Source organism: Podarcis liolepis (assembly GCF_965112155.1).
Source record: "Podarcis liolepis genome assembly, chromosome: 2".
NCBI classification, from domain to species: domain Eukaryota; kingdom Metazoa; phylum Chordata; class Lepidosauria; order Squamata; family Lacertidae; genus Podarcis; species Podarcis liolepis.
Genome location: NC_139555.1, coordinates 81,157,431 through 81,184,697, shown reverse-complemented (window position 1 = coordinate 81,184,697; position 27,267 = coordinate 81,157,431). Strand labels below are relative to the sequence as shown.

The 27,267-nt window shown below is 40.1% G+C and overlaps 2 protein-coding genes across 47 annotated transcripts in view; one reads left to right on the top strand and one right to left on the bottom strand.

Moving 5' to 3' along the window:
* CHDH (choline dehydrogenase) overlaps positions 1-27,267 on the top strand; it is a 101,826-nt gene that overhangs the window by 12,872 nt on the left and 61,687 nt on the right. For 3 of the 9 annotated variants that reach the window (XM_083489325.1, XM_083489324.1, XM_083489326.1), the window contains one exon: positions 1,094-1,862. In XM_083489325.1, the coding sequence (XP_083345451.1) occupies positions 1,094-1,512 (419 nt within the window). In that variant the 3' untranslated portion in view covers positions 1,513-1,862. Of the gene's footprint in view, positions 1-1,093; positions 2,985-26,269; positions 26,737-27,267 lie in introns of those variants that run through there. The other 6 variants (XR_014522468.1, XM_083489329.1, XR_014522469.1 and 3 more) reach the window with 5 other exon arrangements.
* The window catches only part of CACNA1D (calcium voltage-gated channel subunit alpha1 D), a 187,129-nt gene continuing 168,202 nt past the window's right edge, over positions 8,341-27,267 (bottom strand). For 37 of the 38 annotated variants that reach the window (XM_083489150.1, XM_083489153.1, XM_083489146.1 and 34 more), the window contains 8 exons: positions 25,574-25,687; positions 23,134-23,525; positions 22,298-22,324; positions 21,055-21,204; positions 19,244-19,407; positions 15,326-15,447; positions 12,674-12,994; positions 8,341-10,529 (listed from right to left, as the gene is read on the bottom strand). In XM_083489150.1, coding sequence (XP_083345276.1) covers positions 10,236-10,529; positions 12,674-12,994; positions 15,326-15,447; positions 19,244-19,407; positions 21,055-21,204; positions 22,298-22,324; positions 23,134-23,525; positions 25,574-25,687 — 1,584 coding nt within the window. In that variant the 3' untranslated portion in view covers positions 8,341-10,235. The other variant, XM_083489143.1, reaches the window with a different exon arrangement.

The window sequence follows — 27,267 nt, the reverse complement described above, 5'->3', positions numbered from 1 at the left end:
TAGGTTATCTGTATTCTATACCTTGTCCCTTTTGGTTTGTGGTTCAAAACCATGAGAGCACTGCTTTGTATTTCGTTTTAGTATCATTTTCCATTCATCCCAAACTATGTAGGACATGGCAAAGTGGTCATGTATCATCTACTGAGAGCTCAGTTCTCTCAGATAACTATGTTTCCCCACATGTGTAACTGTTGTTTTTGTAGTCATCACCACCAACATTATTAATTAATTGCCTTCAACATATGCCTCATGGCGATGTACAAAGCATTAAAAACACTAAAAATGACAGCAAATTTAAAAATAATACAGAGTACACATTCATGGCATAGACCTTTTCATCCAGCTGGAAAAATTTGTAGGAACAAAAATACCTTCAATTGTTTCTAGAAATTGTTCCTGAAAATTTGCTGTTTCCAGGTTGGTAGAACCCAATGGAATCAGGTTGCCTGAAGTAAGCCAATACAAAATAAAAATAGTACAGGCCACAATTAAAATGTCTAGAAAGGCATGTTGAGGACCTTCTGTTTACTTCTACTGGATATTCCTAAACTTCTGGTTGTAGTACTGCGGTCTAAAATTTTGTGTGCTGTGCTGTGCATGCAAAGTTCTTGCAGTTGCATGATGCACCATTGAAGGAGCAGATACATAAACATGCATACCATGCCGCTTCCATGCCTATATGAATTTGCTCTATCATTAAAGCTTTCAGTTAGAAAATAGAGGGTTGTCTGAATTCAACACTAATGTTGATCGCATAGTAAATCTCGATTGGAGTGAACTGAGTGAAATGCTAAATAGAAGTGGCTCACTGGAGGGGACAGAGCTGCTGGCATGTGGGTTGTTGTTTTGTACTGGAAGAGGAGTAAGATGGCCTAAAGGTTGGCACGATGGAAATGGACCTTGGAGCCAGCTTTGTGGGAGAAGCAAAAAAGGTATTAAATAAGGCAGTACCCATTCCCCACCTGTCCTGTTCTTGACTTGTCACATTTTACTTGCATTTCTAAGATATTGCCTGTATGCAATAGGCAGTACAGTAATAATGCTCAGTGTTGAGCATGCTTAGAATCTTTGTCTTTGTCTTTCTTATTTACAGAAATAGATGTCTGGGAATTTCGCCAGTGTGTGAAGCTAGCAAGAGAGATATTTGCTCAGGAAGCCTTTGAAAAATTCCGTGGACCTGAAATTCAACCAGGAAGCCATGTTCAGTCTGATGGAGAAATAGATGCCTTCATAAGACAAAAGGCTGATAGTGCCTACCATCCTTCATGCACTTGTAAAATGGGACAGAGTTCTGATCCCACTGCTGTGGTTGATCCCCAGACCAAAGTTATAGGGACAGAAAACCTGAGAGTTGTTGATGCCTCAATAATGCCTAGTATTGTAAGTGGAAATTTAAATGCCCCAACCATCATGGTAGCAGAGAAAGCTGCTGATATAATCAAAGGACTACCATCGCTTCAAGAGAAAAATGTTCCTGTATATAAACCCAAAACTTTGGAAACTCAGCGATGAAATAGCTGTGACGTTCTCTGCAGAATGTATTCTAATAATATTGAAAATCAATTTTCTATTTCAGTCAAAGAAAGAGACTTGGTGTGTAATGAAAATTGTTCAGAAAATAGCTGCACCCTCAAGTAAGAACAGGTAAAAATATCTAAGAAATTGCTTGATAACAGCATGGCTGATATGCATAGATATTTATTACTTCATGTAGTAGGATCTTATGATGGAATTGACTTAAGATCTTGATTAGTTAGGATGTAGTTTGTGGGCTTACAGAAGAATTTCCCTACACTATACATGGATATTATATGAGATTTTCTCAGGGCTATACTAAATATAGAAGACTGAGCCTACACATTAAAGAGGACTGGTTGATCTAATACTTAAGAATACACTTCAGAAAAATGAATCCACAACAAAGTTCCACAGAAAGCTTTGTTTTGCTATTTATCTTAACTGGAACAATTAGCACCAACTAAATTTGTTGAGTTGTGACTAAAGTTAGGAACCCCCCCCCCCAAAGAAAAAAAATTGTAGGACCATTTGTCCCCTATAAAAGCAATTAATGAGTTCAACAAGTGCACAGAATAATAGTATGAATAAACAAAAAAGGAGACAATCTCCAGCTGTCAATGACTTCTGTTACTCTTAATAAATTACAGGTACAGCAAGTTACATAATGGTTGCCTATGAAGCCTTAGATGCCAACTTGGATGTTGAGGACATGGTTGTTGTACAGCTGTACAGCCTAGGTTTAGCTGAACCTTGTTGTGCTTATAGTAGCAGGCCCACATGTTAAGGTTTCTGTGTGCAATTTAGTGAATAATTTAGTCGTTCAGTCATTTGTATAGGAACTAAAATATTCACTGCGCCCAGGAGTACTGTTTCCCTGGGGAGGGAGTTCCAGGGCCATAGAAAGCACCTGATCTTCCTCTCTGAGGACAAGGAGGCTGCTCTGACCTTTAAAGAGGAAGAGCTGATGCTGGATTGTCCTTTTTTGTCACCGTGACAGCTTCCACAGCTGTCGCCCAACTTATGGGATGGCTCTGGTATTAGTAGGGCTGAAAAGAAGGGCATCAGGGGAAGACTGGATTCATAATCAAAAGGAGGCAGACCCTTCCCAGTTTCCCAACACATCCCTAAACTAATGTTGCCTCTCTTTTCAGCCATACCAAGCTTGGAGACCTTTTAGGCAACAAGTGACTAACACAGTGGTACCTTGGTTTACAACCGTTTTGGATTACAACCGTTTTGGATTACAACCATGTCAAACCCTAAAGTGTGTGTCTCTCTTTTTGGATTACAACCCATTTTCTTTTGGATTACAACCCTTTTTTTGGGGGGGGGAGGCCCCATTAGCCAAAGTGCGCCTTGGGTTACAACCTGTTTTGATTTATAACTGGACCTCCAGAATGGATTATGGTTGTAAACCAAGGTATCACTGTACATTTAATAAACTTTAAGTAGTAGTAGTAGTAGTAGTAATAATAATAATAATAATAATAATAATAATAATAATAATAATAATTAATAATAAAAAAAATCCAGGGGAAAAACGAGCTAGTATAGTTTCTTCTATTTATTATGTCCCACTTTAATTGAAGGGAAATTATTTAAAAAGTAGAAAAGGACAGAAATGCAGGACCCCTTTTTGGTACTTCTGCCTTGCTAGTGAGAATGCAAGTTCCTTCCCTCCTCACCTTAAAATTGCAACCTAATCTGCTTTGATACAAGTTATACATGGCAGATAATTCAGTGACAGGCAATTGAAAGCAGAAAAGGGCACCTGGAGAAAATGATGTTCCTTATTACCTTAACCTAAACTGTATCTAGTTGTACTCATTAGGCTGGAGGTATGGTGTTGCTATCATTTCTTCATGCAGTAAAATCCCTACAAGTTTTCACAGGGCACACTCTAGCCAAGGCCAAAGGGGACAGAAGACTCTGGGTTTCCAGTAGGATGAGGATCTTGGGCCACTGCAGTCACAGGATTTGACATGATAATGAAATAGAGCTGGGGTTGTAAATTTTTGGCATAAATCCAAATTGCACCATTTCAGATTTCATCAGAACCGCTGAATAAAGAACCTCATGGAAATAATAATAATAATAATTTTTTATCGCTTGCTTGAATGAATTTATAGGTCAATCTTAAATGTACCTTTTCTGTTATTGACTATAACAAAGGTTACCATGAACATATTTTAATTGTTTATAGCTATGGATGTTTCACTGTGCCACTTGTTTTTAATTATCTGGCTTTCAGTGTAATATATTTTCTAATAGCAGCTTGCTGTTTTTTCACTTTCGTTCTGCTGCTGTGTTCATCTTTATGACTTAGTTGTCCAGGAAGAATTGCTTATCATTGAGGGCTATCACTTACTAGCCAAACTTTGGTCTGGGTGCTTACGTAAATGGTAGTCCCATGTTGACTAATCAAGGAAATCCTCCTTGTGTATTCTCCACATAGGATCAAAAGTAAGAGAAAAATACCAGTACTGCTATGTCATCTAGTAGGAAATCCCTGGTTCTTGTAGTCACACATTGGACTAAAATCACTTGACCCTTACTCATTACACTTTTCTCACATATTTCATAAATGGGTATTGCAATTTTGTCCAAGTTAAATTTCTCAGATCAGTGTTCTGTTTTGTACATTGTTGGCACAACCTTGCAAAGTTAGTAGTGGATAATGTCCCAGATAACTTGATTTTCATTGATTTCATTTAATGAAATCATGATTAACTTATGCTGGGTTGAGCCCTTTGTATATAATATTAAAAAGCAACTGTAGAAGATGAATTCCTGATGTTTCTAAACATGTACAGTTGTTTAGAATAATTATTACATGTTCAGAATCCTTATTTAAAATGCAGCTAATGTAATTACATGCTTTTAAACATTTTCTAGTGTGCTTCTAATCTCCCCCCCCCCATATTTCTAGGATATATTTTTGCATTTGCCCTCTGTAGAATCTGTTTTGAAAAACTGTGTAAAATGAACTTCCCTAATTTAACACCTATAATTTGCTGCTTTGCAAGGCAAAAGCAGCACTATGATGTAGTATGATATTAAAATACAAAGTATAGATTTAATGCTGTGCACAGTGTACAGATCTGAGTATGCGTCTGTGAACTGCACTGACATATCGGTACTTCTGAAGCTGGTGAACAAATGGTCACCAGAGTCAGTTTTGATTAGGCAAGAGTGGCTTTTCTCACCATCTGACACAGATCACTAGTACTACCATTGCTGAGTGTACCGGCTGTCCAGAAGGGGCAAGTGCACATGGACCTACCCTATCATAAACCACTAGTTTTAAGAGCTTAATGTATGTGGCTGTTTTATTTTTGGTTTTTAACCTTTGCAACATAATCTAGCCATAGGCATTGCACACAGAAGGCCCCTATTCTACGTACATTCACAGTGGGGAGTAAGGCCCATTTATGTCAGTGGGACATATACGGTTGGCTCACACAGGCATGTAAATAAACTTATTTCTCTACACTTAATATCTGCCAACTGAACGTTTGAACTTAGGCTAAAAAGGTTTTATGTTTAAGCTGGTGTGTGATAATACAATGTCATTTGTGTTTGATCAACCACACCATTGCAGCCCTCTAGTCAACAGCACATGAGTGAACCAGCCCTTCTAAGTAAACAGGCACATGATTAGGCAGAAAGCCAATTTGTACATCTGAATCATGCTTGCTGGACCAGCGAGACTGAAACCATCTTCTCTGTTTACTTTTTACATTACTGTAGTTTTATAAACTCAGAGAAATTTTCATTATGAAATGAGTTAACATTGGCCAATACTGCAAGGAACTTGGGAGGATTATGGGAAGTTTATTATTATTAATAGAATTTATATCCTGCTCTTCCTCCTGAAGGAGCTCAGGGCAGCATACACACCTACAGTTAAAAACAAAACATTAAAAACACATTATTATTATTTTTTAAAAAATTCTAATACAGCTGCAGACTGGGAAAGATTTCAGCTTAAAAGGTTTGTTTAAGGATCTGAACCCAAGGTATTGTTTCTCAGCATGTGAGCAACATAACAAGTGCAGTAATCAGAACCTTTTAACTGTAGTTAGCCCCCTATTAGATTCCTTGGGACTTTCAAGGCAACATCATCCACTTGAGAAAAGTGGAAACAGGTTAAAAAAAACCTGCTGACTCAAAAGCTGGCTGGAGGGACAACTGCAGATGCTCTAAGCAGGTCCTGCTACCTGGTGTTGCTGCAAAGCAGTAAAACTGGAGCATTGTAATTAACTGGGAAGAAGAACGGCATGTTGGCATAAGAATGCTACTGAAGAGAAAATGTGACTGCAGTGAGCACTGTCCCATAAGAAATCAGGTAAATAATTTCTGTGATAAATGTTCTATCATTAAACTGGGACCAAAATGATTTACTCATCATGATAAAAGTCATAGATCAATCAGTGTGATGCAAACTGTGAGTTTTTAATAGAGAGACTTTACTGAGGCAATTGTAGTGTGCTGTACTGCATTCAGGGCATTCAATCCAGTATAGCATGATTACCTTGTGGCTTTTAGAATGCAGTGATCTTCCAAATCATATGATTTATTAGCCCACTATGATGTGATTGATGTAGAGCGCCATTTTAAAATACTGCATATTACTAAAAGATGCTGTGGTAGAAGATAAAATACCTGGTTTAATAGTTGTTTACATAACTGCAGATGATTCTCCATCCATGTTATTGTATAATATATATGAACCTGAAGATTATTGTAAACAGTATAAGCAACTGTTTATCATGCTGCCAGAACAGTGGTGCTTAATCCCCACATTCCATTTTTTTGTGTGTGTTTCTGTTTATTTTCCCCATGATTTATTCAGCATGATTTTACTATCATGACAAATGCTGTCCTGATTCAATGCTGTGGCTGAATTTACAGCAGGTAAGGGATCTCCTTCCCCATTTAATAGTTCATAAAAATGAGTTCAGCATTTATAATTCTCCAGCTATATCCTAATTGCAACATAGAAGTAATATGTTAATAAGAGAAAACACTTTGCTTTGCATCATAGTTTATGAAGCTAGAGGCCCAGCAATTTGCTGAAAAAAAGTTGGGGGCAAAAAAATAGTCATCAGGGGGTGGAGGTGGGGGATGAAAAACAGATGTGCCTAAATTCCTGTATCAGCACAACATGAATGTACATGTTCAGCACCAATGAACTCTGGGAATGATTGCAGTTGCCATAGGAACATGAGGTTCTGAGAGTGAAATCAGCTGAAACAGCTGAGGTTAAAAATGACAGTTGGGGACTGTACATTGTATGCCTTGAGTTGCAAGAAATATGAGCTTTCTGAATTTCCATAGTATGAAAAAGATGAGTTGTTGGACACAAGACCAGTATAGCATAGCAAATTGAGGGCAGTTTGGGTTAAGCATGGACAACATCTGTGAAGGGCCCTAGAAGTCTGTAGGTTCTGGAGTGGCATGAGGAGGGGGAACAAAAAGGGCTTGTAGTTTTTCATTTTTAGCAGGATTGTAAGTGTGTGTGTGACTTTCCTTCTCTGGCATAATGAGGTCTCTTGTGTGCTAGGCAGCAATAAGTTTATGTATTTTCTCTGGCAAGGCTAGAAAACAGTAGTTGCTGGATTTTTGCTACTTACATTGTGTACTTTATCATGAATTACTGTTCTATATTATTATTATCATTTCTACAGTGCAAAGTTCTTAATCATCTTGTATTTTATAGCAATTTTCATTATAGAGCAAACATTTGGTCATTCAGTAGAGGGTTTTTGAATCTGCTGTTTGTCGAGTTGCATGACTAATTTAAATCGATCCAACTGAAATCAGATACCGTATAGGGCAGCCTTTCACAACCGAGTTGGACTACAACTCCCACATCCTCCTGACTATTGGTCATACTGGCTGGGGCTGATGGATGTTGGGAGTCAACAACGCCTGGAGAAAACCAGGTTGGAGAAGGCTGGTATAGAGACATCAAAGGTTGCTGAATCTGGGTAGTAGCATCTCCATTCCTCCTAATATTTATGGCCAACACAACCTTAGTAACGAGGAACTTTCCAAACAAGTTACCAGCCAAATGAAATGTGCCACTATTTGGATTCTGCTTGTGATGGAGAACAGAAACAAGTTCTGGAGTTACTGGTCTTTTGCCACCCTAAATTGAACCTGTAATCTGATTCTGCATAAAGGCCCCATTCGCATAATCTGTCCCCATTTTTCCCTGGCAGATGGATTGAGGCCTACTCATGTAAGGTGCTTATATTTGTAAACACACACACATACACACAACGTTTATTTTAGAGCTCTGGTATAAGCCCAAGGCTTGCTTCCATGCTGTGCTGCATGGTAGAATGAACAGATACAGAGAGTCTACAGGTGTGAACTAGTCTGAGAAAGTCATTCTCAATTAGTTTTGTTGAGATGGGAGGCAGAGACTGGATGTAAAGAGCAACCTGATCAACTATATTGGTTTCTGATACTTGTACTTATCTGACCCTGAAAAGTGTCTTGCCGAGGCTGAGAGCTTCTTCTCTTCCATTCCTTTTCCACGTAATTGCAAAACTCAAATGTTTCCTCCTCCATCTAAGCAAATCAACCCAGGAAAGGCTACTGACAACTTGAGAAAGTGAAAGCCTTTTCTTTTTTTACAATTTCTGTATGGCTCATAAACTACTGGGAGATTGTTCTGTTGAAGCAAATTGCACAGCTCCCATTTATTATAGGGATGCTTGTACAAGAAGTACTTATTTACCTATGGATTATGTGTCTATGACTTCAGGAGGTAACCACCTTCAGGAAGCTGCTAGTAAAAAGAGCCCCAAGTATAATAAAATTATTACACATTTTTATTCCGAAGAACATTTTGCATTTCTTTTCATACAAAATGATGTAGGTCAAGAAACAATTTACAAACCCTTAAATTCTCTCCTGGCATTTGAAAGAATGATTCAAGAAGAGGTCTGTAAGGTATCCATAGCAAATTGCCACTGTGTACAAAATGGTTATATTAACATAGTTTTTATAGGTCACACTTTTTAAAATGTGATTTGAATTGCTACCTATTTTGTTAATACAGATAAACCCTGATAAGGTTACTTGGCAAAGCAAGTCAATTTATCGTGTTAATAAAATAGATTTTTGATATTCACCTGCCTCCAAAATTGCATTAGCCTCAATATCAGGATTTTACTGCATCATGGACAAATGTCTAAGCCCTCCTTTGATTGCATAAAAATAAATCCTGGAAACAGTCCACATAGAACAACAAAAGTTGAGGCCACCATGCCATCCATTTCCCCAACATAGGAATCTTTTGGTTCTGCAAATGACTGCTTCATCGCACATTCCACTTCAAGCAGAGTAACTTGTTAACATTTTGCATCCACCAGCTAAATTATTTCTTCATAAGAATTCTCTACACCAAGTAAAATACTTGGTCAGTTAATCTGTAAATATATATACTTCAAGGTTAAAAGAAAACCTTGTTAGGCGTAGCCTAATTCGATTCATTTCTTTTTATTTACCTGTTATTGCAGGAGTTGTAGTATAAATAAAAATCAGAAGTTTCCAAATAAAAAAGATAACAGTTAATTCCAAATCTCTTAACTTTCCAAATATAAGACTATAAATAGTCATCTTCCATGTTTTAAATAAAGTGAGACTCCTATAGGCCCAAAATATTTTATAAAATCTCTGTAGCATCAAGTTTCTCAAATCTTTACCTCGAAAGCATTTTACAATGAAGAAATAAGAGGTGGCTCTATTTAAATATTTAATCCTAAAGCTCTATACAATCCAAGTAAAAATACTTCTATCTAGAATTCTGTGGAGAATTACAATAATTAGGCTCCATAAATATTGCTGCAGTTCAATTACGGTACAATAATTACAAAATATAGAACATCTCTTTACAAATACAAATGTTTGTAGATTACAATTTATTTACAATAATTTCTGCTATATAATTTTTAACAAACTATCTTATCTAACTCTACTTTAACCTGGTTGCAAGTGCATTGGTAAAAATGCAATTATTCCAGTATATTTTGCCCTTAATGTGACAGTCATAAAACAGACTATCTTTAATGATATTTTGCTATGTAAACTGGTGTTACATATGAGAGAAATGCTTTTTAGCATCAGTCCAATAAAACAATCTCATGTAGGTAGTGTTTGACAAACTGTATTAGACAAATACTTTAAAAAAAGGAGGCAAAATTGAAAATAATATCTGAGTGGCTATGTTGAATGTAGTGGACATTTGATATGCCATATAATCAGAGGTAATGACACTTTTGATTTTCATCACCATATCCTTCTCATGCAGACTTTCTTTTTTGGTGCCAAACCTTTTTCCGCTGAGAAAGTTTTACACTCTGAAGGGCAGCAGCACAAAACTGAAAGGCAGCAATCTTTCAACTTTTTCTTCAACATCTGAAAACAGGCTGGTTAGAATCTCTTTCAGTCTAATAACCAACCTTCACTCACTGATGAGCTCAGGATTCTATAGCAAAGGACTTGTCAACATCCTGCCATTCTGATCCTGTTTCACCACACTGGAGATATTTAAGAAGAAATAAAAGTATGGCTTCCTCGCAATGTGACATCATCACTCGTGCAAAACTTGATTCCTTATTAATTCCAACTAGTGCCTAGCATCTTGGAACTATGAGGCACTTTTGTTTATTTAAAATCAAACTTTTTTTTCTTGCTAAATACTATAAGGTTGTAATGCATATCATTTCATCAGCTAAGTCTTCTTCATATTTACCAGTATCTGGCTCTTCATCACTATAGCCAGGACCAAAGTCTTGAAGTTCATAATCTTGTCTATTTAAAATGGGGAACATGTCACCATTGGCTCCATTGCTAATGTTCCCATTGAGAAGATTACTCGCAGCACTTTCCATTTCATCAATAGTCATGTCACAAGCATCAGCAATCTCATGTTTCGTAGCAGAAACAAACTTCGGGTCTTTTGCATACCGTCCTAATCCTTCAGATATAAGTACCTGAGAAAGTAATACTATAAACATTAATTTGGCACTTAGGATAAAAAAATCAAAAGCAAACAGTGACAAAGCTTCAATACTTTAACTCATTTTAGAGAGTGCAAACCTTTTTATGTTGCATTATTTTTATTTCAAGTGCCTTCTGAAAATCTACTCCCTAGATACTGAATTGTCCCACAACTGTGTAAAGAAGGCCTTCCCCATAAGCTGTGTGTGGCTAAGTTTGGAAGTGACATTCTGATGAAGCTAGGAGAGGAGTTGGGATGATGCATGACTGAGGGCCACCTTGAATATACTGTTTTCAGAGAAATTCTGGAGTCCATAGTTGTACTCAAAGTCACTCTATCTTACATGATTCTTCCTGTAAAGCTGATAAAGAATGCAGCCAAACTATGTTGTCTAGTTAGTATTGGCAGCTTTCAGCTTCTGTCCTGTTTTGTAGACACAATGGGACAAAAGTTGACATGAAACAGTATGGCACATAGGGAGGATATAGCTTAAATTGGGTGGGGAAAATAGTTTTGTCTCCACAGGCCAGATCCTTTTGGGGATTGTCCCCGTGGGGCAAATCTGACAGATGGGTGATCTACCCATTTGTGAATCACCTGATATCACAATGACATCAGGTGTACCTTGCAAAGTGCTGCTAAAATGAACACACACCCCCCTTCATCTTTGCAGGAAATTCTGATGCAAATCATTTTCTGAATCCGTTTTTACAACAGAGGGAAAAGCCTTTGTTGTAGCAAGCTTTTATGAAACCTGCCAAACTGCAGGATTAAACACACAAGCCCCCCCCCCATTGTCAGGCGAGCAGGGTCTTAAATCCTGCTGCTTTAGGGCTGCATGCCCCCCTTTTGTGGCTTGAAACAGCCAACATAGGATTTTCAGCTGATTATACAAGTGACTTTTGATGGTGGGCAAGGTTTGGGAGAAATGGCTTCGTGGGGGTGGAGGTTCTGTACCTTGGCTTAAACCATTCTTCAGTCATTTTGCCTTGGGTTCTCATCCATGGGGAACAGGTAACAGCTGAAGTGAACATGCTCCCCCCAAAGCATCAGGGAGTGCCTACCCTAAACAATCTTCTGATTTAACAGAAAAAGACAAAATATCCGGCTCCCTCGGCCAGTAAAGTGAGACGAGCGCTGTAACCCCAGAGTCGGCTACGACTGGACCTAATGGTCAGGGGTCCCTTTACCTTTACCATAATAAAGAATATGTCACTGCAGGGTGGAAAGGCAGAATATGGTCTTGCACTTGTCTCTTTGCTGCTTTGGCAATTCCCTAAGTGACACTGCTGTTACTGTATCAGTGTTCCTTCCTTATCTGGCAAAACTCATAAAACAGCCTTCTCATAAAACAAAACAAAAAGCCACCTGTTTCTTTGTTTAATATGTTGGGGTGTTTCTGTAAGCAAATGAGCCTTCTGTAACCAAATTAGGCTTCTGTAACCAAATTAGCAACGTGCACCTGATAACATCACTGCTGCATCATCTGTGTCTTCCCATCAGCCTCAGATTTTGAGGGGCGTGGAGTAGCAATACTTCAACCCTCTTCTGCTCTGAACTCTATCACTACCAAACACAGAGACAGTGGGAATTCCTCCTCAGTCCCACCACCCAGCCTTTTAAGTAGACACTGCAAGCTGTGGCTGCTCCCAGACAACTTTTGAAACCATTTGAGGCATCTCATCTGATTCTGTCAAGACTTCCTTGGAAGGTGGTGCACACTCCTTCCTTGGAGGTTTTTAAGCAGAGGTTGGATGGCCACCTGTCATGTATGCTCTAGTTGAGATTCCTGCATTGCAGGGGTTTGGACTAGATGTCCCTTGGGGCTCCCTTCCAACTCTGATTCTATGGTTTTAGGATTTCATCTGGGGCCCTTTGAAACATCAGTTGTTGGTTTGCCTTGGAAATGCAGCAACCTTCTTGATCTTCTTCCTGCTTTTCACAGCCTATTGCAGGGCTAGTGATCATGGCTGGCAAATCTCTCAAGTGTCCTTATGTGTTGTAGATGGAACAGGGCTATCTCTGCTGTTTATGGCCTCTAGCGATTTAAGTATGTGTAATGGCAGGTAAGCCTTTGTATTCTAAAACGACTTAAGTAAAACCATGCAGCTAAAAACAGGAGCTCAAAGCACTTACCGCTTCTACCAAACTATCCGCACTTCTCTGCTTGTCACTATGCTTATGCCTAAAGTCGCTCGGTACAGTCAAATTAGCTGGCGTAAATGTCCGATAGGCAATATCAGGATCATCTGTGTACCAGGAGCTCCTATGCAAAGACGGAAGGCTGCCATTCATATGTTCCGTTGATTCTGCTCGGTCAACTTGGATAAGAGGCGTATAATAAGGAGTACGGTCACGGTTGGGTGGGGTAGCTGGTGGTGTGGCCCAGGAACGTGTTGAACGGCTGGGGGAATGCCGGTGAGCTTTAGTGGCATCCAGACCTGCAACAGCCATGACCTGAAGAAGAGATTAAAAGCTAATACACCCACAGATTTATGAAGGCAGTAGCAGATCACATGCAAAGTAGTTTCAGCCAGTAATCACTTGTCATCTCGAGCCACTTAAGGTGTTCAATCAGACATTTGTTTGTTTTTAGATTGAAGAGTGAACCATGCCATTGTTCAATTTACTTATGATTTGCATTTATGAACATGGTGGACAATGAATGTGTAAAACAAACAGGAGAGGTGTATGTGTATGTGTGCGTGAGAGAGAGAGAGAGCATAGAACTTTGATTTATTACTTCTCTGTTCTCTCAACAAAACATGTGGAAGATGGCTTAAAGCTCACTGTGTTTTGGGGTTGCCAGGAAATATATTGGAAACTTTTAACAACCCTGAAGTTGTGCTGGGTTAAAATACTGGCCATAGTCCAGAATTATATTGTGTTTAACTTCCACTGATTGCGATGAGACTTAATGTGCCTAGCTGTGCACTGAACTGTGGCACCCAAGTCTCAGCTAAGGGAGTAACCAGTGTGCTGTAACTCTTTGGCTGCATGACTGAGGTCCATCCTGTGTAAGCACTTCAGACAGCAAGAAACTCTGAAACAGATCCTAGCAGTGTTACCCAGTGTTCATATTTTTGAATATGGAATGGTGCAAAATAGGCATAACTGAACCCAGTATTCAAGACTTGGGGCTCATCCACACTAACCTTTGGCCCCACACTTTCCAAGTGTAGCTCCACACTTTAAAGCTACATTTCCAAGCATTTTTTTGGCCTGTCATTTCCCCAGGAAAATTTGATACTGAATCAGAACAAATGGGAACTCAGGTTGTCTGTATATTTGCATTTGTTCCGATTCATAGGGAAAGCTTCAGGGCTAAAAGAAAAAGGGCTCAGATGCAGTGAAGATCGGTGTGGCACAAAAGGAAGTCTGGATGAGCCTTTAATGTGACCTAATATTGGGGAAGAAAAAGCATTATTATTAAAAATGCACTGGGTGCAGTGTCCTAAGATATTACAGCAACTTCTACTGAATGTTTGCAGAAATAATTGCCCATGCTGGCTGGGGGCTAATGGAGTCCAACAACATCTGGTTGGTCAAAGGTTTCCCGTCTCTGAAATACAGAACTTTTTGCCAAGCTACTCAACCTTTGCAACTACACCATGAGACCAATGGTTTAATTTTGGGACACGCTCTCAGTACAATCAACTCCTGTTACTTCTGAGCAACCACACATAGGATTGGCTTGCAGTCTTATGCCCACTTACATGAGATTAAGCCCCCTGAGTCAGTAGGATTTAGTTCCAAGGGAAAATGCATAAAGCCAAATTTTGCTGTTTAATGTCAGCCCCAGAAAAAACCCATCAAAATGCAACATACACCATTCTTCAGTAGAAGCATTAATAGGATCGTAGACATAGCTGATTGTAACTTGCAAAAGTTGTAAGGGAGGAATTCCATGTCGTGTTAAGGAGATTGTTCTATTAGCACAAGCGTTTTTCCTTGCCAAATGGACTGATCTCTCTCCTCCCTCTGTATGCTATTCTGGGGTTGGGATTTGGGGAGGGCGCAGGAGGAAGAAAGGTGAGGGGGAGCTCCACTGAGCTAGCTGGCTTCTGCTGGTACAGCAACTTGGTTGAATCTGGCCCTTTGTAACTAACTCGGGAAGTACAAGTTGCTTACCAAACCCTTTAAGGATCCAAATTGCTCTTTGTCTTGCCCATCAGGACCATTTTTTCCTCCTGAGACTGGACTTGGTGAACAAACAGTTGCTGAAAAATAGTCTAGAGGCATAGGAGCACCCTTCCCATTCCCCTGCAGTCACGTTTTTCTCTCCCCAATTCAGGATCCAGAAAGCTGAGCTCTCAGGAGTTTTAACGTGCCGGGGACCTTACAAAATCTCTAGTTGGGCATTTAGAATGAGGCTTAAGGCAGCTAACATCCTCCCACCATCCATCCATCCATCCTTGCTATCACACCTCCATGTGTTTGAGAGAGATTGCCTGCCCTAACTATCTACATGCACTGGGGAGCCTTGATTTTTTCCCAGTTTCAAAAGGCACAGGAGCCTCCACGAGTACAGGAGGTTTCCTCCCCACAAACAGTTGTCTTGGAACACCCAGAAGGTGACAGGGACCGGATGTGGAGCTAGCATGCCCAGGCAGGCTCTTCTCTCTTCCCGTGTTTGCTTAAACCCTATTCAGGACACTTGGAAAGGGATTCCTATCTTTCGTTACCCTGAGTGTTGCCAGTATTGACATATTCCAAAGAAGTGGCATAAAATTACATATCAAACATAGAATTCTGCAACTAAAGTGTGAACACTGTGTTTTAACTCACCTGCTGTTGCATTAAATGCAGGGGCAAAGCAGTGCGGTGGTGAAAAGTGGGGGATAGTGGGATTTCATCCTGACTGCTCTGTCTGCGGAGGCATTCAAAATTAAAGGAAGAGCGGCGATTTGCTGAAACATGAAAAGATTGAATTGGTGATTACTATTTTCTGGAGACAGTTTCAAGAGGAGCAACTACTAGTCAATTGCAGGAAAGGTGGCAAATAGTTTTGGGTTGTCTTAAGGAGTAACTTACTGATTGCTAGCTACAATTAGGTCATTTTCTGGTATTACCATTAGGATAGACAGATTGATCCAGTGGCGTAGCGTGGGTTGTCAGCACCCGGGGCAAGGCAAGTAATTTGCGCCCCCTAGCCCGTGGATTTGCGCCCCCTAACCCTAACCCCCAGATGTTGCGCCCGGTGCGGCCAGCCCCCCCCTGCACCCCCCACGCTACGCCACTGGATTGATCTATGAAGCGTCTGGCTGCAAAAGATAATAATCCATAAAATCCAAAGTTTTGATAACTCTCCAAGGCAGTCTGCCTGGCCCAAGGAGGGAAGTGTGATAATGCAAAATTGCATTATACTCAATAAAAACCACAGCTCTAATGGTGTAGGGTTTTGTTTTGTTTTTTGACACTTTGAAGAAAACATGTTGAAAGGCCAATTATGTCTCAAAAGTGTTGACAGAAACCCAAGACAGTCTCCTAGATCGCACAGCTGAGATAACCAATATAAAACCATGATGTAAAATAATGTATCATGCTGGGTGTGAATTAAATAACTTAGGAAACCTTCTTTACAACTGATTTTTCCTTGAGTTAATTTCATCCTTCCCCGGTATCCATAATCAAGAAGCCCATGGCAATTATGTTAACAGAGGGAGTGAAAAGGACAAGACATGTACCAGTAAGTAAGTCACTGAAATAACAGTAGTATTTATTTAATTTGTATCAGTACTATAAGCCTGTGTATATAAGGGAAAGTTTGCTTTTCCAGGAACAAATGCAACACTAATTCACTTCCTTGTGATCTCAAAATTCAAATCGCCCCTGTCACATGTTGCATCTGACAATGTTTCCTTCTTGTGCATAGCAACCTTAAGTCTTCCAGCATTGAACCTTAGATTATGTTACCCCAAGGGTGAGGCAGATAGGATAGAAACAAGATAGAAACAAAGATGCAGGCCTCATCTATGGCTTGGTTTGCATGTAACTCTAAACCAAGGTTTAGCATTATGGTTGCTTCCAGTTGATGAGTTTAATGAGCATCCTTATTTGTTGTGTCAAGTAATTGTTATCTCACACCTTTTAATGTATTTTCTCATCACTTCCCTGAGGTTTGTTGTGGCTTATTATAATACTAAGCCTTAGAACAGAATTGCATTTAACTGGGCTATTGTTTCTGTTGGTTTGTTGCAAATCAATTTCACAACTAGCGAAGGGAAGCTAAACGGCTTTGTGGTAAAGGTAAAGTGACCCCTGACCATTAGGTCCAGTCGCAGACGACTCTGGGGTTGCGGCGCTCATCTCACTTTACTGGCCGAGGGAGCCAGCGCACAGCTTCCGGCTCATGTGGCCAGCATGACTAAGTCGCTTCTGGTGAATCAGAGCAGTGCATGGAAACACCATTTACCTTCCCGCCGGAGCGGTACCTATTTATCTACTTGCTCTTTGACGTGCTTTCGAACTGCTAGGTGGGCAGGAGCAGGGACCGAGCAACAGGAGCTCACCCCATCGCGGGGATTCGAACCGCCAACTTTCTAATTGGCAAGCCCTAGGCTCTGTGGTTTAACCCACAGCGCCACCCACGTCCCTGCAGTCATCAGTAGAAAGGCTTAAAACAACCATGGAGTAGAGACTTGATGGTTTTGTTTAAACAGCATTTTTGGGGCGGGGAAGTATGTATGCACACATTAATTTCTAAACTGTATGCTTGCACAAGAGCTGTTAGTTTGCTACTATAGATTAGTTCAATTATTAAAGGTTCCAGTGAGCCCAGTCACGGGGATTCGAACCGCCGACCTTCTGATCAGGAAGCCCTAGGCACCACCCGTGTCCCTAACAGCATTGTAACTTCACAGCAAATAGACCGCAAAGGAAGTGATCCTGTTGCCTGGTTACATGTTGCAGTCTGGGTCCAAAGCAGCAAAAATTTACATGACACTATTTTTTTTTACAGTAACAAGTTTGTTTTGGATCACGTAATTTTATCTCTTAGGAGGGAAGGGTTTCCTGACAAGGTGTATCGATTGTCTACAGAATGCCTTAAGCTTTAGGCTCTCATTTCTAGACTTCAAGTTCTATTTTTGGGTAGTGTATGTCATGGTACCATAACTGCCTTTGTTGTGCTGGTTGATGGCCTTTGTTGGGAAAGAGTGCAACCCTGCTCATTCTCCTTGACTTTTGTTTGGATTTTGACCACTGTAGACAATGGTATTCTCCTGCACTAACCACTGTATTTCAGCAGTTCCATCCCTACCTTTAGGGTTGGTTTCATAAAACACAACTGAAGCTATTCCTTGCCACTGGGGGGATTGACCTATGGCACGGCATCCCAGAGGGGTCCATTCTGTTCCACATGTTTTTTTTAACAACTATGCTCTTGGAAACGTCATCAGGAGTTTTGGAGTGAGGTGACATCAATGTGTGGATAGCATATAGCGCTCTCTGTGCACCAGCTGAATCAGGAGAGACATTTCAGTAGCTAGGCCAGTGCCTGGATACAGTAATGGGCTGAACGTGAGCCAAGAGACTGAAAGTGAAACCAGACAAGACAGGAGTGTTACGTGTTCCAAGTTTCCAAGCCCGGGAGGTGGTGAGGCAGCCTGTTCTGGATGAGAATGACCAATGGTGTAGCTGGGGGCAATGTTGGATGCAGTGCTGTCGCTGGAGGCCTGTGTGGCTTTGGTAGTTAGGAGTGCCTATTTCTAGCTACAGCTGGTTAGCCAGCTATGGCTCCTCCTGAAGAAATCACTTGCTCACTTTACCCCATGCTCTGGTAGTGTCCAGATTGGACTGCTGCAGTGTACTCTATGTGGTGGTGCCCTTGGAAAAGGTTTGGAAGCTGCAACTGGCACAGAATGTGGAAGGCAGAAGAATGCCTAATATGGCTGCAAGGATTCATATTACATCTGTTTGGAAACATCTGCTCTGGTTGCTGGTCTGTTTCTGAGCCCAATTCAAGGTGTTTGCATTAGTCCTACACTCCAAATATAGCCTCCTCCTATTTATGCCAGCTCAAGTATTGAGATTAGCAGAAGTGGTTCTCTTGGTATTGCCACCTCACAGGTCCAGTAGTTTTAAACAGGGCCTTCTCTGTGATGACCCCAAAAATGTGGAACTCCCTCTTTGCATCTTTTGCTTAAGATAAACCTGTTTCCTCTAGCCTTTGGAAGTGAAATAGGATATTTTGTTTGTCCTCCCTTTAAATGGTGCTGCTAGTTGTATCTGTTCTATGCTCGTGTTGCTTTTCTATGGTTTGTTAATTATGCATGTTTATGTGATGGTAGTGTCCTAAATGTAACCTGTCTTGTGGTGTTGGGGTGAAGAGCAGTTAAAAAATAACTCCATAAATGAATGCTGTTTTGGTAACAGAGGGTAGATTTCAAATGCTAATCTGGAAAGTATAGATCAATCTGGATCAATTCTAATTCTGACTGTTAAAGAACTTCAGCAACCCGTTTTCAGTTAAAGGACTGGATGGTGGAACAAGTGTCCAGAATAAATTCCATAGTTGGTCGACTATTTTCTCTGTTTGTTAACTATCGCAACAGTGTTATTCTGTGAATGAGTTGCCTCTGGTTTCTGACTGTTTATGGTGAGTAGAATAATTTTGATACCATGGGGCCAGGAGACATCCACAGGTCCTGTAGCAAACCAAACATACGTCCATATAATGAAGCCAACTTTCCCAGTTGTACTCACGTGTGGGTGTTGGAGGTAGCAACCGCCTCCTCGGAGATCTTTTTGAATCATAGCACATCTGGGAGTCATCTTCCTCAAAAAAACCATGTGGGTGATGGTAACCCTTTGGCCGTTCAAAGTCCAAATCATTACAGTGATATCTACTGGGATAGTCATATGTACACCTGCGGTAAAGAAACAGATGATTAATGCAGGTCATACAGGACTAGCCCAGGACATTTTGCTGTCTCAAGCTGAAGAAGCAAATATTGCCCTTCCCCCAAAAAATCAAAGTGCAGAGTATGTAAGGACTGTAAGTTATCATAGTACTTCAACTGCCACAACTGCCTTCCCTCCATCCCGGGCAGTAAAAAAAACACAGCAATAAATTACACAACTAACAATTTGCTGCCCTGCTGCCCTCCCATCAGATGTCAAAGAAATACAGTGGTGCCCCGCAAGACGAAATTAATTCGTTCCGCAATTTTTGCCGTCTAGCGAATTTTTCTTCTTGCGAAGCACGGTTTAAACGGTTTAACAAAGTCGCAAGACGTTTTCGTCTTGCGAAGCAAGCCCATAGGGGAATTCGTCTTGCGAGGCAAATCGCGAATGAAAAAACCTTTCGTCTAGCGAGTTTTTTGTCTTGCGAGGCATTCGTCTTGCGGGGCACCACTGTAAACAACTATCTGACATTTAGAAGACATCTGAAGGCAGCCCTGTTTAGGGAAGTTTTTAATGACTGATGTTTTAATATATTTTTAATCTTTTGTTGGAAGCCACCCAGAGTGGCTGGAGAAACCCAGCCAGATAGCCAGGGTATAAATAATAAAAATTTATTATTATTATTATTATTACTCAAGGCATTTCTAGCTCATAAAAGTAACCATCTTTTTATTCAGTGGTTCCTCAAACCCTAATTATAGGTGTTTCTTGCAGATTTATCATGCCATATAGAGGCTAATCCAATATTGGGATAACATGTGACTCACTGTCAAGATATGAGGTTTGCTGATCACAGGATAAATACCGGTAATACTGATTTTTATTTTTTATTTTTTGCAGCAACCAACTCCTTGCCCTGCATTTAATTAGAACTAGGAGTTAACTAAACTTTAATCCAATGTAGGTCATGAATGGAAAATCCCCAGATGATGTTGGAGTGTAACTCATCAGACCGAGGCAGCATTGTTTATGATCAAGAATGATGAGAGCTGTGGCCCAATTTTGTTTTAGGTGAATTGTCTTCTCATAAAAAACAGATGAAAGGATCTCACAGAAGTATGTTGAGGAAAACAAAAACAGCACAATAGTTCTGATAACAGTACTCTAATCCAGTTACCCAATTACGTTTTCACTGTGCCTATTATATCTTCTGACCTGCAATCTTGTGGCCATTCTAGTATCTTCATCTTCTTGCCACTACAAGATTTTCCATTCCCAAATATTAAGATCAATTTCATGCTTTCTCCCAAATTTTCTGCCTGCCTAGTATTTTCTGTTAAACTGTATTTCCTTGACCTGGATGTGTGCCTTCCTGTGGCCTCTTCATGTGCTAACTTAAATTAGGGAGCAATGTAGATTCAAATAAGCTGTGTGGCCATATGTCTAGCCCTGCCTCAAGGTGATATGGCTCCTCTTGGCCCCTTGTGTGTTCAGGGTAAATTCTGAAATAGGAAGTCTTTTCCATCTGTGTAGGCTCCCTGCATATTACAGAACTCCAGTAGCACATTAAAATAGTTTTTCTTTCTTTGCTATACAGAACATAAAATTATCTTCATAACTGATTTAGGTATATACAAAACTGTTTTCTCAATAAAGACTAGGAATCTTACCTGCTTCCTGACAGCATACTGTCTTCTTCATAATATTCTTCACCACTAAAATATTCCTGATCATCCAGGTAGCAATCATCATTATAATAATCTCGAATTTCATGATCTTCTCGGCAAATTGTGGGTAGATGTCTATCCCCAGATTCTGACCTACAGATAGGACATAGGTGTTTGGCAAGGCCTAATTTCTTGAAGGAACAATGTTGACATAAATTGTTGCAGCTGCACTTTTCACAAATTTCCCTTCTTTGGAAACATTGCTGTCATGCCTTTTACACCTATGCATAAAGCATTGTAGCAGAAATGTGGACTTTCGCTTCAGGTATGCTTTTCTAATGTCATCTTAAAAGATAACACAGATGGTTTTAGAATTTAGTGAAGTAAAAAAAAGGTCTCGTTGCTTTTATTATAGCATGCATGGGAAGAAAAAGCTATTATTAGTTAGGACGAAGCAAGTCTGACTGTACAAAGTTTGGGTGTCAGTGATCTTACTTTAGGAATATAAAACACTTAAGGACAACCACTTTATTTTCATTTGGTTCAAGAATAAGCCATACGTCTCTAGTATTTTCCTGTATTTCATAGAATAGAATCATAGAATTGGAAGAGACCACAAGGGCCATCGAGTGCAACCCCCTGCCAAGCAGGAAACACCATCATGGCTAGAGAAACTATTTTTCTGTTAAAATGAAGGTAATCTGTCAGGAGCTACATCTTGGCAGTGGGTAGAGGTGATGGGTGGGACCAGAACCAAAGGACATCCCCTCTCCCTCCCTTCCCCCTCTGCCACCACCTTTCCCTCATTTTTCTTCCCTTGCCACCTGCATGAAATTGGGCTGTGGGTTGTATGCAGCTCTCTGCTTTCCTATTCCTTTTTAAGGTTCAAGTTAAGCCCAAATAATAGTTTCAGGCCCTCTTCAGTCTGAAGAACATGCAGCAGCCACAGTGGGGCTGATGCAGATGTCAGGGTCATGGAAGCATGTCTGGTGTGCATATTCTTGTTACCCCTGTCACACATTTGTATACTCATGAACTGGAGTAGTCTTAAAAATTATTCTTTCTCATGATGCCCATAATGTTCTGAGAAATTCTTATGGGCCCCACAGTTTATAATTACCCCAATGTGAGTATCACAACTCATGCTGTTTTTGCTATGGACTGAAATTATTTTTGAAAGCATGCTCAGTTGTATCTGGGCATGTCACTACCCTTTTGCCAAGAACTTCACACTGTATTTACTTACCTAATGTAAGCTTCATAATAGCGAGATCTATCCAAGAGGGGAAACAATGTAGAAGGAGAAAAGAAGTATAATTAACATTCATGATCTGGTGATAGTAAGGTACTTATTTAATAAATTTATCTACAACACCCCACCCCTGAAATATATTTTAAAATATGCTACTTTAATAAAAGAGAAACACTAATTTGCAACTAGTTCTTGACTTAATGAACTGTAGAACAGAACATGCTATTAATGCTTGTATCTGTTGAATTGATCTGATTCTCTTCACCACAGTAAGGTAGTTCTCATGGGAATTTGCTGGATCAGGTAACCAACTAAATCAGAACATGTAGCTGAACAAAAAGCTAAATGCAAGCTATATACTGAAATACAAGTTTCAAGTAATCTATAAAATGAATCCAGGCCAGTGAGATAATCAAGGATAAGTGGTCGAAAAGCAGCCAAATTTTTATTCAAAGACCGAAAGGAATGAAGGATTGAAAATGGTATGCACTTTTTTGTAAAAAAACAACAAACAAACCACAAACCCACTACAGTGGACGCTTGGGTTGCGAACATGATCCGTGCGGGATGCACGTTTGCAACCTGCAGTGGCGTGTCTGTGCATGTGCAGGTTGCAATTTGGCGCTTCTGCGCATGCGCAACCACTGAAACCCAGAAGTAACCTGTTCCGGTACTTCCAGGTTTTGGCGGGTCCGTAACCCGAAAAAATGCAACCTGAAGCACCTGTAACCCGGGGTATGACTGTATTTGATTAGTTCATAAGCATTATGTACAACAATGTGACTGGGATATAGAATGGTCTGAACCCAAACACCGTATTTCAGATTTACCTCCTATTGGCAGATCTTCTACGTTTCTCGTGACGATCACTTCTGGAGTGGGACCGATGCCCAGTTTCAGATATGTACTCATGACTTCCACCACTTGTGTGTCTTCCATTAGCCACTTTGGACATGTTGGCATTATTGAGGTTAGCATTTGTTGAGTTTGGAACATGCTTCCCTACAGAGTTGTGGTTATGATGGCTATGATGACTATGGTGGTTGTGAAATAAGGAGTTTCCTGCTGGAGGAGGCACATTTTTCTCGGTAGTCTCAACCGCAGATGGAATTGAAGGCCTTTGGACATGCAGGGGACGGTGCGTGGTATTGATCTGCTGAAATGAATCCCTTGTATCATTGCTAACATGGTTTACATGATTTCCAAACAGGGCACCATTTCTCTGCAATATACAAGTTAATCAGTTAGTTAATATAATACACTGCTGAAACTAAGCTTGCATCAGTGTATGTGCATACCATTATGTGGTACATTCATGGTCCTGAGGTCAAGCTATTGCACCGTCATAATGTGTTGTTTTATACAAGGTCTTCTGTAGTGATATGGGGGTGCCCATGATCATGGCAGCTATATTATGCTGCTACATTGAAAGACTGCAAGCAATGCCAATAAGTGAGTGTTTTAAAAAGCACTGTGCCATAGATACTCAGACTACAGTGTCTGTAGTTGATAGCCAAGCAAAATAAAGTCATCAATTATTATAGCATGTACAAACTATACTATAGACAGCATATATCCTGAAATTTCAACTGCCCGTTAAAACTATGACTTAAAGCCATGCCACAACGATCTTGGTGTTGCAGATAGTATCAAGAGTTCTGTGATTCTGTTCTCATACAGCTGGAAGAGCAAGTTGTGCTCCACTGCAACTGCCCACGCTGTGGATCAAGTTGACCATCCATGCAGCTCAACCTATATGCATGGATGGTGCATCATACAGTAAAGTGCTCAGAGTTTCTTATGAAAAGAGTGGATGGCATGCAATTCTATGATTCTTTTTACACCTAACCCAGATGGTGCAGTCTACTCAGGACTAAGATGGAGATAGGAGCAGTATCTCTTGGAGCTCAATCTAGGGAAGACAGAAGCAATGACAATTGGCAGAAGAAAACATCTGGTGAGGTGTCTGCCTCCCAAGTCTTAACAATCCCCATTCTTGCTGTCAATGACAACTCATCTCAAGTTAGTGGCAGGAGCCATCTTTGATCAGGCCAGCTTTCTCCCTAGGCTTTCATATGCTATTGGAAACTCACAGACAACAGGACATAGCCATCAACTTCATGCTTAAAATACATGTAACTATAGGAGATCAAACCTATCCATTCTGAAGGAAATCAGCCCCGAGTGCTCACTGGAAGGACAGATCCTGAAGCTGAGGCCCCAATACTTGGGCCACCTCATGAGAAGAGAAGACTCACTGGAAAAGACCCCAATGTTGGGAAAGATTGAGGGCACAAGAAGGGGACAACAGAGGACGAGATGGTTGGATAGTGTTCTTGAAGCTACTAACATGAGTTTGACCAAACTGGGAGGCAGTGGAAGACAGGAGTGCCTGGCGTGCTCTGGTCCATGGGGTCATGAAGAGCGGACACGACTAAATGACTAAACAACAACCACTATAGGAGATTTCTGGGGTTGATATTGCAAATGCTGTTATCATTCTACAGTGGTCCTGGCCAGACATTTCAGGGAGGAATGCAGTCCAAACCCCTTGCACATTTGAAATATAGAGATGATCTTTGTTGTATGAGAACATCCAACTTCCAAAATTAACTGTTTGCTAGTTTTGCCATTACAGCCCTGCTTTATTCCATTGAAAGATGGGAGGTCACCAAGCAGCTTTTATTTACAATCACTTTATTGATTTGGTAGTTTTATGTGTTCTAGAGAACTTCTGTTTTTGTAATTAAAAATAGTTTAATTCTAACTGTTCATGTGAAATTCATGTCAAGTGACATGCCTATAGAAAATAACTTAAAATTTAATTTAAAATCATGATTATTAAAAGTATTAATACCCTCTTGACTACCCCCCCCCCAATTTTGATGTACTTTTTCTGCACTGCCTTGGATGTGTGGCTGTTTCCTGTAGTGCAATAAGCACATCTTGTCCAAATATTACACAGAGAGAAATTTCACTGACTTCAATAGACCTTACCTGCTCATAATGTAAGGAAATTATGCACTGCAAATTGCTTCACATAAGAGAGTCTATAGTAAAAGAACTGAGGCATAAAGAGAATGCACTGAACCCCTTGAAAAAAATATTGAAGTGTTGAACAAAAATGTTTACTATCAGTCTATATATGTTTACTCAGAAGTACAACCTGCTGAATTCAACAGGACTTCAAAGCAAGCATGTATAGGATGGCAGCATAATTTTGTAAATTTCACAAGTTTGAGCCAACCAATTTGTTATATGTCCATTTACTTTATATACTTCCTCTTCCTCATGGTGATTTTGCTCAGGTTCATCTTCTTGCAAATCACAGGATATAGCACGCCGAATTTCAGGTCCAATATCATGAAGCGTCCTTAGTCCCGCCTAAATGGGTAAAACATAATCATTGTGCATTAAAAAATAATTAACTTTTCTCTTTCTGATTCATCACAGTTAAGGGACTGATGTGAAGAGTTTTTGTTATATCCTTTGATTAGCACCATGCTTGCTTTTGTTGACTTCAGATTGGTTTCTAAGCCACTTTAACCTATATATTTACTGGTGTTGCTGCTGCTGCCATTGCTCCTTTGGCAGTCGAGGAATGTGCAAATACTTCCAAGAACATGGTCCTGCTTCCTGGTAGAGATTTTTACGAATCGATGACCAGACTTTGGGACCAAGCATTGCTTGCATGGTTTGTAAACATACCAAGAAATCCAACTGCATTGACAAAAATCTCTACCATATACATTAGTGTGAGAGCCACAACAAACACCATACCACAACACTCGTAAAATATTGGTACTACAGACCAGAATCAGGCCAGTCTTGAAAGAGCTTGAAGCTATATGTACTGAAGTCCTACCCTCCAGAGCAGGAGAAAACAACATGCTCCCTCCTCCATGTGACAGTCCTTAAAGTTATTTGAAGATGGCTATCATATCTCTCCCGTTTCAAAATTTCTAGGCTAAACATACCCAGCTTCTTCAAGCACTCCTCATAAAGCTTAGTTTCCAGACCCTTGATCATTTTGGTCGCCCTCGTCTGCACATGTTCCAGCTTGTCAGCATCCTTCTTAAATTGTGGTGCCCAGAATTGGACACAGTATCCAAGTGTGGCCTGACTAAGGCAGAATAGAGTGGTACTACTACTTCCCTTGATCTGGACACTATACTTCTGTTGATGCAGCCTAGAAGTAGCTCACAGATGGAAATATTCATCCTTTCAAAAGACTGACAAGCAAACATCTAGAGCCTCTTTGTCCTAAAATTCATGTGAGTGATTGGACTATGATCCACAGTACCTTCCACTGGTTTTGCATCCCTTAAAGGAATCACTGGAAGTTTCATAACAAGATTGGGGGAGGAATTATCTGCAATAATCTTAAAAGGAAGAGCATGAGGCAATGATGGATGAATAAAACCAGCATAATGTATTATTCTTGCACAACAAAAGGGGATCAAACACACCATCAAGCAACCCAATATCACACTTGGTACCAAGAAAGTCATATGGTTGCATAGACTGACCTACCACGTTGTTTTTGTCTTTATGAAAAATCAAAGCTTTAGCTTTATGCTAATACGCATAGAACATCTTCCTAATCAGAACTTTACATAGCCCTACATAAAAAAGATTATAGGGCTATTCAAATTATAACATTGATAAATATAATCCGACATCAAATGTTGACATCTAATTATAGCAATATGAGGTGATCAATGTAGTATGGGGTTTTATTTCCCCTAACCAATAATATTAAATTGCAGGAAAGATTCCCCCCCCCCGCCACCGCAATATCTGGCCTATCACATTACTTTCTTAATATTTTTGATCCATTCATTTATGAAATACAAATGTGGTTGGTACATACAATAAATCCTATTTATTTACATTAGCAGATATGCCTGCAATTCTGAGGGCGATTGTCAGGAGTCCTACCAGAGTCATGAGCAGGTCAGCAA